We start from the raw sequence: 14,484 nt of genomic DNA, 5'->3' as shown, positions 1-14,484 counted from the left end.
ACACCCCTCAGACTCCGAACTTGCTCTGATGTACAACGACGAGTCGGTTCTGGAAAACCATCACCTGGCTGTGGGCTTCAAGCTGCTTCACGAGGACAACTGTGACATCTTCCAGAACCTCAGCAAGAGGCAGCGACAGAGCCTGAGGAAACTTGTCATTGATATGGTGACTTTTGTTACCCCACTCTTATGAGCCCTAATCATCTCCTCACTAATAATAATAATTGAAAATGTGTCTATGCAGGTTTTGGCCACAGATATGTCCAAACACATGAGCCTGCTGGCAGACCTCAAGACGATGGTGGAAACCAAGAAAGTGACGAGCTCGGGGGTTCTGCTGCTGGACCACTACACTGATCGGATACAGGTGAGAAAGGAAGGTGGACCGGGCGCAGAATGTGAAAAAAAAAAATCTTTCATAACAATGAATTATTTCATTCTTTGTTAGTGACCATTAATCAAGACCATTACTTTCACATCTTATCACATAATCAATGTGTCAGAAAAGTCATTGTCATACCATCCACAGTCAGGGTTTCATGAACTAAAAATGCTAATTTTTGCCAATCTTGCCCAACACACTCATCACACAAGCAGGAACAAACCGAAGTAAAAAGCAATGTTTAAAATGAAGAATTGAGAGATTGTTGTCATTGTGCTTCTTTAGATATGATTTGAATGAAGGAGCCGTCGATCGCTAGTATACAAAATGGCGTCGGCTATTGTCATTGGCGTTAGCTAGCAAGAGAACGTTAAAAAAAAAAAAAAGCAAGAAACTGCAAACAAAAAGGCATTGTCTAATAAATGAAGTTCAACAAAACCTTTCCTTTATTTCTTTTTACTTAGATTTGTTCCTGCTTGTATTATGACTGTGTTGGGAAAGGTTCTGTATCTGTGAACATTTTATTTCATGAACCCCTGACTGTGGATGGTATAATAAACAATGACTTCTCGGTCATTTGGTATTAGTGAAGACAAAATGGCTACAACTTAAAAAGAGCCTTTTTCGAATGTTTTTAAACCACAAGAGGTTGTGCCTTAAGATTCTAGACAGCTGTGAGGTCCTGAGCCTGTTCCCTGTGGCACATTTTCAATTTGATTTCAATTTGGTCAGTCTGATCTACTTTGTCAACATATCGCGGGGCGACACTTTAATGAAAGACTGAGCCGCTCGTTATTATCTGCGCCGAGCTCGAGGGACCGTGACATCTCAACCTGGAGGCGGCAGGCAGCCATGCAAACATGCGTTTGACCCCGTTTGACTCACGGCGTCGTGGGGAGATAACGAGGTAGCCTCTCAAAGCAAAGAAATTGAGCACGGCAAGAGGCTTTTTATCAGACATCCCAGTCTCCAGTAGATTTTTGACCATTGCTGAAAGCAGGTCAGCAGAGGAGTGCTGTGTGTGCGCCATACACAATTAGATCTATCAAGCGAGGGCTTCCAAGAACCCGACAATGCCTCGTTTTCCAGCGTGGGTCATGGCAACATGGTTCCAAAGTGATTTGTAAAGTGATTAAAGGGGCTATATTATGAAAGCGGCAGCAAAGTGGGTCAGCGGTTTGGACTTCTGTATTACGAGTTTGGGGGTTTGAATCAGGCGTCCGGTCTTTTGGTTCGGAGATGAATTGAAGTTTCTAAATTGTCCACAGATGTCAATGTGAATTATTGTCTGACTACATGTGCCCAGGCTCAAAGTCAGGCTTCCAGATTACCCGTGAGCCTAATGAGGCCACGCCCTGTAGAAAATGGATGGATATTATGTAAAAGTGACTTCTATATCCAAACATGGGTCTGAAAACGAGCCACTCAGAGTTGTATTTTCTGCTTTGAGTAATACCGCACTCACATGAGTTCCTCCGCCAATGACTTAGACTAGATGAAATTCCAGAGCCATTTTCGAGTATTCACAAACACACATATTCACACTTTTTTTTTTTTTTTTCAGAGCATTTCCTCCATTTTTTACGATATACCTGGACCGCGCTTACTTTCTGTAATGCCCTTGCATGTGGGGAAAGAGAGCCGAAATGACTTTTGCACTTTTAAGTCATTTAATTTATGCCGGGAAAGCAGAACAAGAAATGAACATAGTCACGCAGGGGCTACTGTCGGCCACAGCTCGTCGACGACACATGCCACCCCACCAGGCTCCGCCTCTTAAAGGCACATGCATGTACACAGATGGCAATAAGTAACGTCGTTGTGATGTTAAAGATGCATCCATAATGTGTTTAAAAAGTGTGTTTAAAGCGTGTAAAGGGCAGGGCAGACCGGTTATCGATTAATAACCGGCATCTGTGACCGTGTCCGTGCAGGTGTTGAGGAACATGGTGCACTGCGCCGACTTGAGCAATCCCACCAAGCCTCTGGCCGTGTACCGACAATGGACAGAGAGAATCATGGAGGAGTTCTTCAGGCAAGGCGACAAAGAGAGGGAGCGAGGGATGGAGATCAGCCCCATGTGCGACAAGCACACCGCCTCGGTGGAAAAGAGTCAGGTAAGCCATCTCGTCGTCGACTGTACGTGCGTGGGTATGGATCTCGGCACCACTGGGCAGCTGGTAGATTCTGTCCATGCTGGGGTGGCTTGCTAAAAGCAGCACCGTACACTGTGTACAGAGAGTGAGCCGTCATGAGTGAAGGCAGTAGTCATCCTCCTACGTTGTTAATGCTAATTTGTTCCGGAGTCCAATTGACAGAGAAGCTTTTATTTTTAATTTATTTACTACACCTAAAAAGTCTCCATCCAAATAAAAACACATTTGCATGAATAGATGTCTTTAACATGAATTTGTTCATCCACCTGTGAGTTAGCTAGCTATTTTGATTCTAGGGTAGAATGAAAAATTGATGGCATAGTGACCCCTGGGGCAAAATTAAGACCTGATCTACATCAGAATGTACTTCCTTATAGGGCGGGGCAATATGGCATTGAAATAAAATTTGTGATTTTTTTTTCTTTTTTTTCCCACCAAAGTCTGAATCTGTCCCTCTAAAGTGAAAATAAGTGTTTTCTAAATTTGACACCACAGATAAAAAGTGTTGTTAACAACACTGCCAAATTTGAATAATTAAAAAAATATTACATAACAACGTGTTTGAGCTGCAAATAGGGTGACCCCCAAAAAAACATGCCGCGAAAGAAGATTTGGATTTGGAAATTTGGAAATTTGAATTACCAGACTGACGGCCTGGTCCGCACACTTGTCAGACCTCAACCTCACTATTCTACCTTTCTCTTCGCAAGGTGTGTGCACTCGCAGCGGACATCGAGGCGCTCTAAAGAGGAATTGTAGATGCATTTTCAGGGTGTTAGCATCGCTAGCTAGCTAACTGCTTGTTGCAATTAAGCCAGATTTAATATCAAATGAGCGGCCAATCTGCATGGCTCGACTGGTCCACATCTCTGTTGTGAAAGTTAGCGCCGCTGTTATCGGCAATTTTCACCGATCTAAGCAACGTGTATCCCCTGCGCGTGTAGGTTGGCTTCATCGACTACATCGTCCATCCTCTGTGGGAGACCTGGGGGGACCTGGTGCACCCCGACGCCCAGGACATCCTGGACACTCTGGAGGACAACAGGGACTGGTACCAGAGTACCATCCCGCAGAGCCCGTCGCCTCCTCCCGTGTGCAAGGACAAGGAGCTCAACGCCTGCGTGGACAAGTTCCAATTTGAGCTCACCCTAGACGACGGTTCTCAGGCGGAGTGCGACGAGGGCGACGCGGCCGCCTGCCCCAACCACGTGGAGCGAGACGGCGACGAGGGGGCCAAGGAGGACGAGGAGGACGTCCTGGCTGAAGAAGAAGAGGAGGAGAACGAGGACATCATCGAGGAGGAGGAGGACGAGGAGGAGGTGGCCATGGAGGAGGAGGAGGAGCAGGGCGAGGAGCAGAAAGACGAGCGGGAGTCGAAGCGGGAGAGACTTTCTGACGCGAGCCCTGTAGAGGAAGAGGAGAATTCTTCTTCTTCACAAGCCGACGACACATGAGTGTTGCTCTTGTCTCGCAGAGCCCTCCTCGCTTTGCACAGGCGATCTGTTTTCATCCTTTCACGAGGCCGAACCAAGAACAACCACATCAATAATAAGACTGCAGTGACAATACAGACCTTTAAATCTATTTTTCAAAAAAGGGAATCAAGAGGAGTTCATCACACAGCAGCTGTAGATGCAAAGTAGTGAGCAGTGGACAAGACGGTGTAGCACTCTGGGACCGGAATGCGCACAAATAAACACACGCTGGGTCATTTTGAAGGCGGCGATGCGGCGTGTGCGCACGCGTGCATATATGCAGAATAATTGAGCATTGCAGCACCGCCTCCTCCACCACCTGGGTTGCTGTTTTCCTGCAAACACACACTTGACTGTATGTTTGTACGTGCGCGTTTATTACACGAGGGATTTGCGAACAATGATTCGTTTCTTCTTTTGTTTTCTTTTGGAAAAAGCCATCTCTTAATGGAGTGTTTAGTCCGTTTTAGCAATTCATGTTCAGCAAAACCCCAACAGGAACTGTTCTCCTCAGCAAAAGCGAGCAACTTAAATTTTTTTTTTCCATTTCTGTCGGAAAAGAAAAATAAGGAAGTTGGACGTCGGTGGGGGAATACGGACATGGGGGGGAGGGGCGTCCGGGGTCCCGTAACGCTTTACGAGGAGAGCGCTTAGCTAGAAGATGGCTCTGTGCCTTTCTGACTCACCAGCCTCCCGAATGGAGAGCTGCGGTGAAGCAATGCATTGTGGGACAGGAGTTGTGTGTGTGCGTTTTGTTCTCACTTTTTGATTGTCTCTCGTGGAAGCTACTGTCCATGCTATTGTGGTGTGTCTGTGGTGACATGTTTTAAGCTGTCAAGTCTTCCTTTGTTGCTCTTCTGCTGGTATAACGGAGCAATCACCCACCACTACTACTACTACCGCCGCAACCGCTGACCAACTGTCATTTCTTTCCTACGATAAGCCATGCGATGCTTCGGCGCATACGTTTTGCCTTTACTTTCTATTTAACAGTGGGAGGAAGTCGGGCGGGGTTGTTATGCCATCAGCGGATCCAATTTTGCGCCGTGCCCGCTCGCACTGTGTTTATGTCCTCATACAGTGATCACCAAAGTAGATGAGTTCAGATTATGGGGAAAGGAGTTCAGGAATGTTGGTTTGGAAATCCCTTATAGATCGTTCTTTTTTTTTTTTTTTTTTAACGTCAGACCACTTCTGCTTTGTCGCTTCGCCTCCACTTACCTTCTTCATTCGGGAATGAAGATAACTCGACAGAGGTGGTCAGGTCACCGAAAAAGGTCTATTGTCCTTATTATGTTTTTTTGCCTTAATGTCAGAGGCAGGATTCATACTTGCCGCTATACGTAGAAGAATATAGCAGATATTCTATTATATTTATATTGTCTGTATGCTTGTTTCATTGCATCGGTCAATTATTTAGAGTATGCAGTACTCTGACCAGCATCAAGAATGTGTTTTTGTTGAGTTTAAAAATCACTACATTGCAGCTACGACGCAAATGGAATAATCATGTCGTATTTTAGTGAGTGTTTAAGCGGGGTACACACATACCGTTCATTGGACCGAATTGAGCACGATTCCCTTCTTTCTGATCCAAGGAAGCAAAAGTCAGATTTTTGGATGCCTCCAAAAGATGACCGATTATCCTGTTGTGTGGAGTGTGTTAAAAGCGATTTTCCTGCCCTGATCTTCTTGGAAAATTGCAGGGGGCCGATAATCGGAAAAGTTCATCCTTTTCAATATTAATGATGGCAAATCCATACATGCGTGTGGCGAGAGTTCCACCTGCCACGGACTCTGTGATTGCGAAGTGGCATAGAACATTAGCCAATCAATATGCGACCTGAAGCTTGTGCAGTAGTGGCTCAGTGGCTGGAAACAGAGGAGCAACTGGTGCTGTTGAGTGTTTGGATGATGTTTGTCACAGTTCATTCACCAAAGTGAAAATGACAAGAGGAAGAGTTTTCCACTCCATTGTAGTTAGCAAATAAGCTAACAGTTAGCCTGGCTTCTCATGTTTTTTCTTCTTTTTTATTTTCCATCAGTCTCGATGGCCGTGGCTCCCCCCCCCCATTTTTTTCCCTAGTATTTTTAAATATTTTATGTCTTTTTTCCCAGAATTTTTCACTCATTATCCCCCCCCCCCCCATAAACATCAAATGTTTATTTGTGTTTTTGAAGAATTTCTTTGGTTTGAAATAGAATAGCGGGGGTCGACTGTTCACCACACACAAAAAGAATAGTAGAGTACAAACAAACTGCGATGTCAAAAAATCGACCCGTGTGTACCCCGCTTTTGAATGACTTATTTGTAGTGGCTCAACAGCGTGAGAGGACAAGAAGGCCTAAAATGGTGTTCAATGTATTGTTGACCCCTTTTTTTAATAGCGTCTTTTTCACAGGGTAAAGAGCAAAAGATGGTGAAAGGTGATAAAGAGAGCAGGTTCTGCAGGTCAGAAGCCGAGCTCTTCCTTGTGTGTGTGTAACCGCGGGAATATGGAATAACAAGCATCAACACAACATTCCCATATGCACTGGCCTGTTCACTTACAGTAAAATCTATTGTTTTTCTTTTTGGGTGGCTTCTTCTTGTGATGTCATATAGCTATAAGAAAAAAAGTTACTATTTAATTGCCATACAAACACGATACTGTAGCAAATTGTTTCTTATTAATAAGATTATTCAGTGGATTGATTGCTGCCATTCTTTTTAAAAATGATGAAAAAGAAAACCAGGGGATGTGTGTTTTCTTTGATCAGTTTGTGTACAGTTTATTTTTCTATCATTCTGGTGGCTGGTGGGTGGGGAAAATACAAAGAATCACATGTGGATATAGGTGTAAGCATAATCACCCTTGTATATAATGTATATATTGCATTGTAAATGACTGAACAATACAAACACACTGCAGGCCACAACCTTCACCTCTTCAGTATGTTCTAGTTTGCCTGTACTGTCACCTCTTTGTTGTTCAAATATACGTGTACCAGCACTTTATTTCACCAGGCTCAGAGGCAAAGTTTCAAGTCGTATGTGTGTGTGTGTGTGTGTGTGTGTGTGTGTGTGTGTGTGTGTGTGTGTGTGTGTGTGTGTGGTCTATGCTGGTAGGGGGGAACAATTAATGATGATATTCTACTGGGCCAAATCACAAACCCTCATTGTACAATGTAGAGTCATAACCAGCCATTCGCTTTTCGACCGGCCAAGGGAGATTGAATTAATTTGACTTGTATAGTCAAAACTTGAGCGGCTACATTGTAGTCACGCAGGATGTGACACGTTCAAAGGTAGAAAGTGTGTCCTTATCCTTCTTGACCATTTCTACTAGGACTATCACCTCCTCTTGTTTCTTAGTAAATTCAACCAATAGCCTGCCTGTCAGGTCGGAGCGATGCAGACTGACTCCCTCTAAAGAGTATTTTTGTTAGCTTTAATTCACGTATGTGAGTGTGCGCGCGCGTGCGTGCGTGTGTTTTCACAAAAGCGAGAGAAATTATACAAGGGGGTAAAACAACATGAAATGATTGTAATATTTGTAAATGATCTCGCTGTAACGTGTAAAATGTGTCCGGTTATTTTTTATTATATTATTTTTATGAAAGTTTTTTCCTCTTAAAAGAGCCGAGGTGTCATTTTGTGAATAAACACATTTAATAAGCAAATACCTATATATATATATATATATAAATATAAAAAAATGATAGTATATCAGTATATATTTTTTTTTTATTTCACTGTTCGGTACTGTAAAGTGTGTTAGAAATACAATAAAGGTCGATTTTTATATTACATGGTACTTGAATGTAAGTTTGTTTGGTCTTTCTATAGTAAAATACAGTATAAGTACAGTATTATAAATACCACACTATATGGAACTACACTATGTATTAGTATAGCATTATGCATATATATCACTTATTATGGTGTGTGTATATTAAAATGTAAATACATAAAAATGAGAATAATGTCTTAGTATAACATTTTAGAAGCTGACATGCAGAATTTCAAATTTGACCTTTTGGAAGTCATACTCCAGATAAACCATTAACTGGCACGAGATAGCTGCAGCGTCTTGAGTGACATCCATTTTAGCCAATCGGAATACACCTTTGAAGACGATTCAATGAAACGGTAGGCGGATTCTCTCACGTTTAACAAATCACAATCCGTCCTCTGAAAAGACCAACCAATCATATGCTTATAAAACCGGAGGGCGGGGCCGTAAGCATGCGCAATGCGTCATCACGGAACTGCGGTGCCAGGTCAGGCTACGGGTAGTCATTAGCTTGCCTTCCTCGAGGGAGAGAAAAAACTGCGTTATAGGTAAGTTTACCATTTCCAATATATATATCCATATAGTACGATGTATTCGCTTGAAGCCACTTGAGTTTTAGCGTTCGTTTGGATTGAATATCGGTAATTTTCGCTTTTTTTTTTTAAAAGTCCCTCTACACTTAGCTCAATAGAGGTGAGCTTGCTGCTTATTGCATGGCGTGACGTCTGCCTGTGTAGAATATCCATTTTTTAAACGAATGGTCCGGTTGTGTTTGGATTCTGTTATTATTACTATTAATAACATAATAGTATTATTACTCTTACAGAGAGCAGAAGCAGAAATATGGCGGAAGCCTGTCGGTGCCTCATCCCTTTGCTGTTGCTGGGTACGGCAGTCTCGGCAGTGGAAGTACAGCGCCCCCGCGGTGTCCCGCTGTCAAGTAAGAAGGGAGCATTTGACGCTAACATTCCTGATTGAAATGAATTGAAATGCCTAAATCTAAACCTGAAATCATCAATTAATCATCTTTTTTTCTTGAAAATTCATCTGTTGTAAAGTTACAGAAATACAGTAATACATAACATTTAAAACAGTCAAATCTTCTGCTTCTAATACATACCTATGTTAACGTTTGGGAAACAAAAACGAAGTGGCCGATTTAAATTAAAAAATGAAAAAAATACTCATTTATCAGGCCCTACTAGGCTAAATTTGTGCACCCAACACCAAAGCAAAACATTGACCCAGCGATGGCCCGTGCCTGTAAGTTTGGACACTCATAAGTCAGTGTACCACTTTCTTTTACACGGCGTCGACAAGTGTCAATGCAACATTGTGAAGCTTCCAGTCTGGCTCCTCGGATAACTGGAAATCGCTATATTGTGTTTTCCAACAGAAAAGCACTTCTACCTGGAGGGCAAACCCTTCACTTGCTTGGACGGCTCCCTCACAATTCCCTTTGACAGGGTGAATGATGACTACTGTGACTGTCAGGACGGTTCGGATGAGCCAGGTTTGTACATCTGACAGCCTCACGCCCTTCCAAATTGCATTTGATACATCAGACCCATTTCTTCTTTTGCAGGCACTCCGGCTTGCCCCAATGGAAGCTTCCACTGCACTAATGCGGGCCATCGACCAGTCTTCATCCCATCATCCCGCATCAATGATGGTGTATGCGGTAAGATCACTTTCTTTCTTTTTTTTCCACAACATGTCGTCAAGAATTATATTCATCGGAAATGTGCCCCTCACAGACTGCTGTGACGCAACAGATGAATACAACAGCGGTGCTAGCTGCCCAAACACCTGCAGGTAGGTGTGACTACATTGGTTACAACGGGGTACTTGCAAACTCATTTTGGACATCTTAACCATTTTTTAAAATTGTGAACAGCATGTGAGTCCTTATTTTTCATTTATTTTACAAAAACGTCCTGCCCTAATTATGGGATATTGTTTGAGAAAAATCTGCCATTGCTGACTTTGGCCGAAGGAGGAAGATGCTCAAATTTGTCCCAATCCCAATATGAATATGTTTTTAGAGGTTCCACAATTTAAGATGCTCTTTTCTGTTCATAGGGAGCTGGGGCGCAAGGAGAAGGAGAGCCTGCAAAAACTGGCTGAGATTGTAAAGGAGGGCTTCATTCTCAAACAGCAGCTCATTCAGGAGGCTAAGAGGGGTCTGGAGGAAAAGAAGGTGTGGATGAAAATTAAAATCGAAGGAGCAGAAATTAGGAAAAAAAAATACATACAGTATTTGTCACTCTGAATTCGGAATATCACGTAGCTAGTGTCTTTCTCATTAAGTTAACACATCGTTATGTTTGAGTAAGTGCGTGTATTTGCCCTGACAGGCCAAAGCATTAGACCTCGAGGCCAGTAAAAAACAACTGGAGGAGAAGGTGGAGGCTCTGAGAACGGTCAAAGAAGCGGCAGAGGAGCCAGAGAAAGAAGCTAAAGGGCGCCATCTCAAGGCTTGGGAAGGTAAGCAGATCAGTGTCCATGTGGCAGCTTTGCATTAATTGAGGAAAAGTCATTTTTGCTTCCTATTTAATGTAATCATTGTTTGTGCAGATGAGAAGGCTGCAGTACGTGCAGAGAAGGACAAGGCTCGAATAGTTGAGGTGTTTATTGAACTGGATGATGATGGCGATGGCTTGTGAGTACCAACACGCAAACCATAATGACACATAGTCATTTGTGTTGACTTATGCCGCTACCTCCCACTTATGACTTTGTTTTGTAAGAATATCATTTTAATGGTTTCATTCACTAATCAATGTCATATTTATTTCAGCGTCTCCCTGGCTGAGCTTCAGTCCCACAGTGAGCTTGACACGGATTCTGATGGTTCTTTCACTGAAGCGGAGGCTCAGGTAAAAAAAAGTCTAGTGTTGAGCAACACATGCTGGTTTTTAACATTTGAATTGCTTTTTAAAATTTCAGAGACCCCACGAATGATGGTAAAAATGAGCAAGTGTGTTTGTACTGGGTTTTTTTTTTTTTTTTGGGGTGATAAACTGGAAATTATCTGCACAGCACTCTTCTCAAAAAACTACCTGATGTCGTACCAACACTGACCTGTGAGAGGCAGCATGTTGCCACATGGCATCCGAACTTGTTAATACATTTAAAAAACTGGATGGAGGAATGAAATCCCCCCCCTAATTTCTGCAACTACGCGCTGAGAGTTAATTTCACGTTTGTCTTTGAATTTTTCACAGACCCTTTTGAGGGGCGTCGACAAAGTGGACACGCTGGCCTTTGAGGCTGTCTGGACGGACATAAAAGACAAATACATCTCCGAGGTAGGACACCGGCCCCATTGGCCCACTTTGTCCGTACGAGGATCACGTCTGATAACGTGGACCTTTTCTTGGCGGCAGTCCCAAGCGCCGGTGGAGACGCCGCACGCGGAGACGAGGGAGCCGCTGTCCGACAATGACTCTGAGCATTACTCTGAGAGCGAAATCCCGGAGGAAGACGACGACGATCAGGAGGAGGAGGAGGATGACGAGGAGGAAGAGGATGACGATCCAGATGAAGCAGACTACAATGTACACTTTTGGAGCTTGCGCTGCGCTGCGTGAGAAAAGCCGAGTGCTCTGACTCACTGTGTTTGTTGTGTCTATCACACAGAGACCTCCTGCGGTGCAAGAAAAGAAGGATGACGAGGACGAGGGGACGATGCCGCCCTACGATGAAGAAACGCAGAACCTCATTGATGGTAAGTGTGACTCGATGACAAATCACTGAAAATGCAGGTCGCTGCATACATGAATATACTTTCCCCTTTGATCATTGTGCGTCTTGGACCAAAAATAAACCTCAGCTCATCATATGTGACGTTAGCAAATTAAATGAGACTTCAGCTCAGTGAGCATCTAAAATATCTTTTTTTTTTTTTTTTTTTTTTTTTTTTGGGGTGATTCCACCAAAAAAAAGGTTAATAAGCATAAAATTGGAAATGTTGAGAATGTAAGTTAACTTTACCTATTGTAAACGCACAACTCTGGATGGTTGGCTAACTTTTTGTTGTCCTTGTGTGATGTTAGGAATGTTGAAATATTGCTTAAAACACGGCATGTACTCCCCATAATGTTGTATGATGGCAGACAGTTTGCATCACCCAGCATGGAAAAGCCTTTTCGTATGATGCAGTGCAGTTGTGCACAACAACAAACTCTTTGATCTCATTAGGTGGCGTAGGCGTACCTAATGTTGTGGGCATGTGCGCTTTAGATTCCCCATAAAGGCCTCGTAATTGAATCGTGCATGTTTGCTTTTCTAGCTGCCCAGAAGGCGAGAGAGCAGTTTGATGAGTCTGAGCGAGCTCTCCGGGAACTGGATGATCAGTTGAAGTAAGTACTGTACTCGGAATGCGATGGACGTAACGCACGCATTTTCCAGTAATGCTATTGTGCCTTTTGTGACATGTCTGGCTGGATTTACGATGCAGGTCCAAGTGCTCCATTCCAATTCAGTGTCTGTGTCAGATTTGGGAATTTTTTCATGTGTCACATTTGACACATTTTGACAAATTACCAATTTGTCTTTGTTTACATTGATGGGGAAACATGAAACAACACTAATGTGCCGATGTCCGTAATTAATTCCACGATTACATCACCAATTTTGTATATCGGTGACATCAAGCTGGCATTGACTCATGCACTTTTTTTTTTTTTCTATTTACGCTGCCATGACATATCCCAATTGTTCCATTTGAGAGCAAAATAATCTGAACTGTGTCACTTCCAAATCCACCCTGATTCAGCCTCACTCCTTCGGATAATCCCTGTTTTCCTGCAGGAACATCGAAAAGGAAACCACCTCAGATTTTGGACCCAGCGCTGAGTTTGCCTACCTCTACAGCCAGTGCTACGACCTAACAACTAGCGAGTATGTGCCAGTGTGTGTGTATGTTTTTGTTTTAGGGTTTTTTTTTTTTTGGTCTGGTGTTAATAACTTTGCTTTCTCAGGTACATCTACAGGCTCTGCCCATTCAGTCAAGTAACCCAGAAACCCAAGCACGGCGGCTCAGAGACCAGCTTAGGGTAATGCAAAATGTCCCGCGTTGAAAGCTTGGCTCGTGTCTTGGCAATTTATGAATGTTTTTGTTCCAAGGACATGGGGTCACTGGGATGGTCCCGAGGGGAACGTCTACTCCGTGATGAAGTATGAGAATGGACTGGGATGCTGGCAAGGTCCCAACAGATCCACCACGGTCTGTGTTTGTCTGAACAAAAAACAAAAAAAGGGAAAAATAAAAGAATTTAATAACATTTGTGGTCTGTCTTGCAGGTCAAGCTAAAATGCGGGAAGGAGACTGTAGTGACGTCCACAACGGAGCCCAGTCGCTGCGAGTACTTAATGGAGTTCACCACTCCCGCCCTCTGTCAGGACCCCAAGACCCTGGACCCCTTGCTGCCTGAGCATACCGAACTTTAAACCTTCTCCACTTGTGAGTAATATTTTAATCTCAAAGTCATCCCGTGCAATAATGCATCTGCTGCAGTGTCTGGCTTTGCATGTTTTTTTTTTTTTGGTTTTTTTTTTTTGCTATCTGACTGAAAACCAAACTTCTGAAGCACAAAGCCACTGAATTGAAATTAAATGCAGTCAACGCGGTTACGCGACAGTATAGCGCATCTCGGCATTTGATGGCGAGGAAACGAGTCATGGGCCGTTATGGCTTTCTCTCTCTCTCTGTGTGAAGAACGAGCAGGACTCCAGCAAAGGCAAGGTAATGGCATCTTCCTAAGAGTTCATTACGTTAATAGTGGGACAACAATTAATCAAATCTGACAGTTTAACAACGTGGTGTCGGACAGAAGCATTTGGCAGCGCTGAAATGCCGCACTGCAGTCGTCTGAAGCCAAAGTTGCCTATACTAACTATAATAAATGTTTGCATGCATGCTCATTGCTTTGTTGTTGTAACACCGTAGTAGCATGTGTCATGTTCTCGCAAGAATTTAGTAGGGAAATGTACAAAAATCAAGCAAAATTGGTCGCTGTTATACTTGTTCATAATGGGAGTAGAGCAACTGCATGTAACACTCAGGCACCCCTTCACAGTTTGATCATAAGAACACAAATTTTCCATTTTCACCTTTCTACAAATCATGTGTTTTGTACTAAATCCTACTAAATTCTCATGAGAAACCCGTCAGCCTCATTCATTGATTAAAAAAAATATATAATTCTGTTCTATGTAATTATAGCACTTGAATGTTTTTGCCTTGCTTATGATGGCGCAGCTGTTGTCCGTATTACTTTAAATCTAACACAATAGCACGCTGACCTTAGTTTAAGTATACAAACTGGGCTGGTTGCCGGTGAGCGCTTAGTCCTCGGAAATTCAACCCTACGGGGATTTGACACCCAACTAAGCGCTTTGAATCCGACAACAAGGTGTGCCAAAGTCAATGTGTTTGTGCTCCTCTTGCAGTGTTCGCCAGGGACCACGTCGCCGCGGCAACAAGAAGTTGTGAGGAGCCACCACACTATTATTTCACAGCGTTAAATAAATACATGAGTGCTTTTTACATGCGTCTGTGGTCATTTGAGAGAAATGCTCCACTTTTGCATGTCTATAAATTATGTGAAATGTAATACAGCGCGGTAGTTCAGTAGTCTATAAATGAACGTGAATTAGGAAACAATTTGTTTGATTTCCCCCCTAAAACA

At 43.1% G+C, this 14,484-nt stretch overlaps 2 protein-coding genes across 4 annotated transcripts in view; both read left to right on the top strand.

The window, feature by feature from the left end:
* Positions 1–7,810, top strand: part of pde4a (phosphodiesterase 4A, cAMP-specific) — a 54,092-nt gene extending 46,282 nt beyond the window's left edge. The window contains exons 12-15 of the mRNA XM_086055581.1: positions 12–166; positions 245–367; positions 2,317–2,499; positions 3,483–7,810. Coding sequence (XP_085911707.1) covers positions 12–166; positions 245–367; positions 2,317–2,499; positions 3,483–3,992 — 971 coding nt within the window. The 3' untranslated portion in view covers positions 3,993–7,810. The remainder of the gene's footprint in view (positions 1–11; positions 167–244; positions 368–2,316; positions 2,500–3,482) is intronic.
* Positions 7,811–8,204: 394 nt separating this feature from the next.
* On the top strand, positions 8,205–14,342 carry prkcsh (PRKCSH beta subunit of glucosidase II). Of its 3 annotated transcripts, none has more exons than XR_015090117.1 (19): positions 8,205–8,337; positions 8,616–8,729; positions 9,186–9,302; positions 9,375–9,470; positions 9,547–9,604; positions 9,872–9,989; positions 10,147–10,276; positions 10,367–10,451; positions 10,590–10,668; positions 11,017–11,100; positions 11,179–11,349; positions 11,432–11,519; positions 12,084–12,153; positions 12,605–12,694; positions 12,775–12,849; positions 12,920–13,019; positions 13,097–13,256; positions 13,435–13,538; positions 14,246–14,342. XR_015090117.1 is itself a non-coding variant. In XM_086055583.1 (19 exons), the coding sequence occupies exons 2-17, from the start codon at positions 8,633–8,635 to the stop codon at positions 13,241–13,243; spliced, it is 1,605 nt and encodes a 534-aa protein (XP_085911709.1). In that variant the 5' UTR covers positions 8,205–8,337; positions 8,616–8,632; the 3' UTR covers positions 13,244–13,256; positions 13,512–13,538; positions 14,246–14,342. The 3 variants fall into 3 exon arrangements, 2 of the variants coding, with proteins under 2 accessions (XP_085911709.1, XP_085911708.1); XM_086055583.1 differs by having other exon boundaries at positions 13,512–13,538; XM_086055582.1 differs by lacking the exon at positions 13,435–13,538.
* The last annotated feature ends 142 nt before the right edge of the window (positions 14,343–14,484 follow it).

Source organism: Filicampus tigris, chromosome 16, assembly GCF_054856515.1.
Source record: "Filicampus tigris isolate MCC_2025a chromosome 16, RoL_Ftig_1.0, whole genome shotgun sequence".
NCBI lineage: Eukaryota > Metazoa > Chordata > Actinopteri > Syngnathiformes > Syngnathidae > Filicampus > Filicampus tigris.
This window is presented reverse-complemented; position numbering and strand designations above follow the sequence as displayed.

Bases quoted from the DNA above. Each gene is read 5' to 3' on its own strand.
- prkcsh (XM_086055582.1), top strand. From the start codon at position 8,633: ATGGCGGAAGCCTGTCGGTGCCTCATCCCTTTGCTGTTGCTGGGTACG. The intron at 12,154-12,604 runs GTAAGTACTGTA...GTTTTCCTGCAG, and splicing joins GAACTGGATGATCAGTTGAA to GAACATCGAAAAGGAAACCA. The intron at 12,695-12,774 runs GTATGTGCCAGT...TTGCTTTCTCAG, and splicing joins TACGACCTAACAACTAGCGA to GTACATCTACAGGCTCTGCC.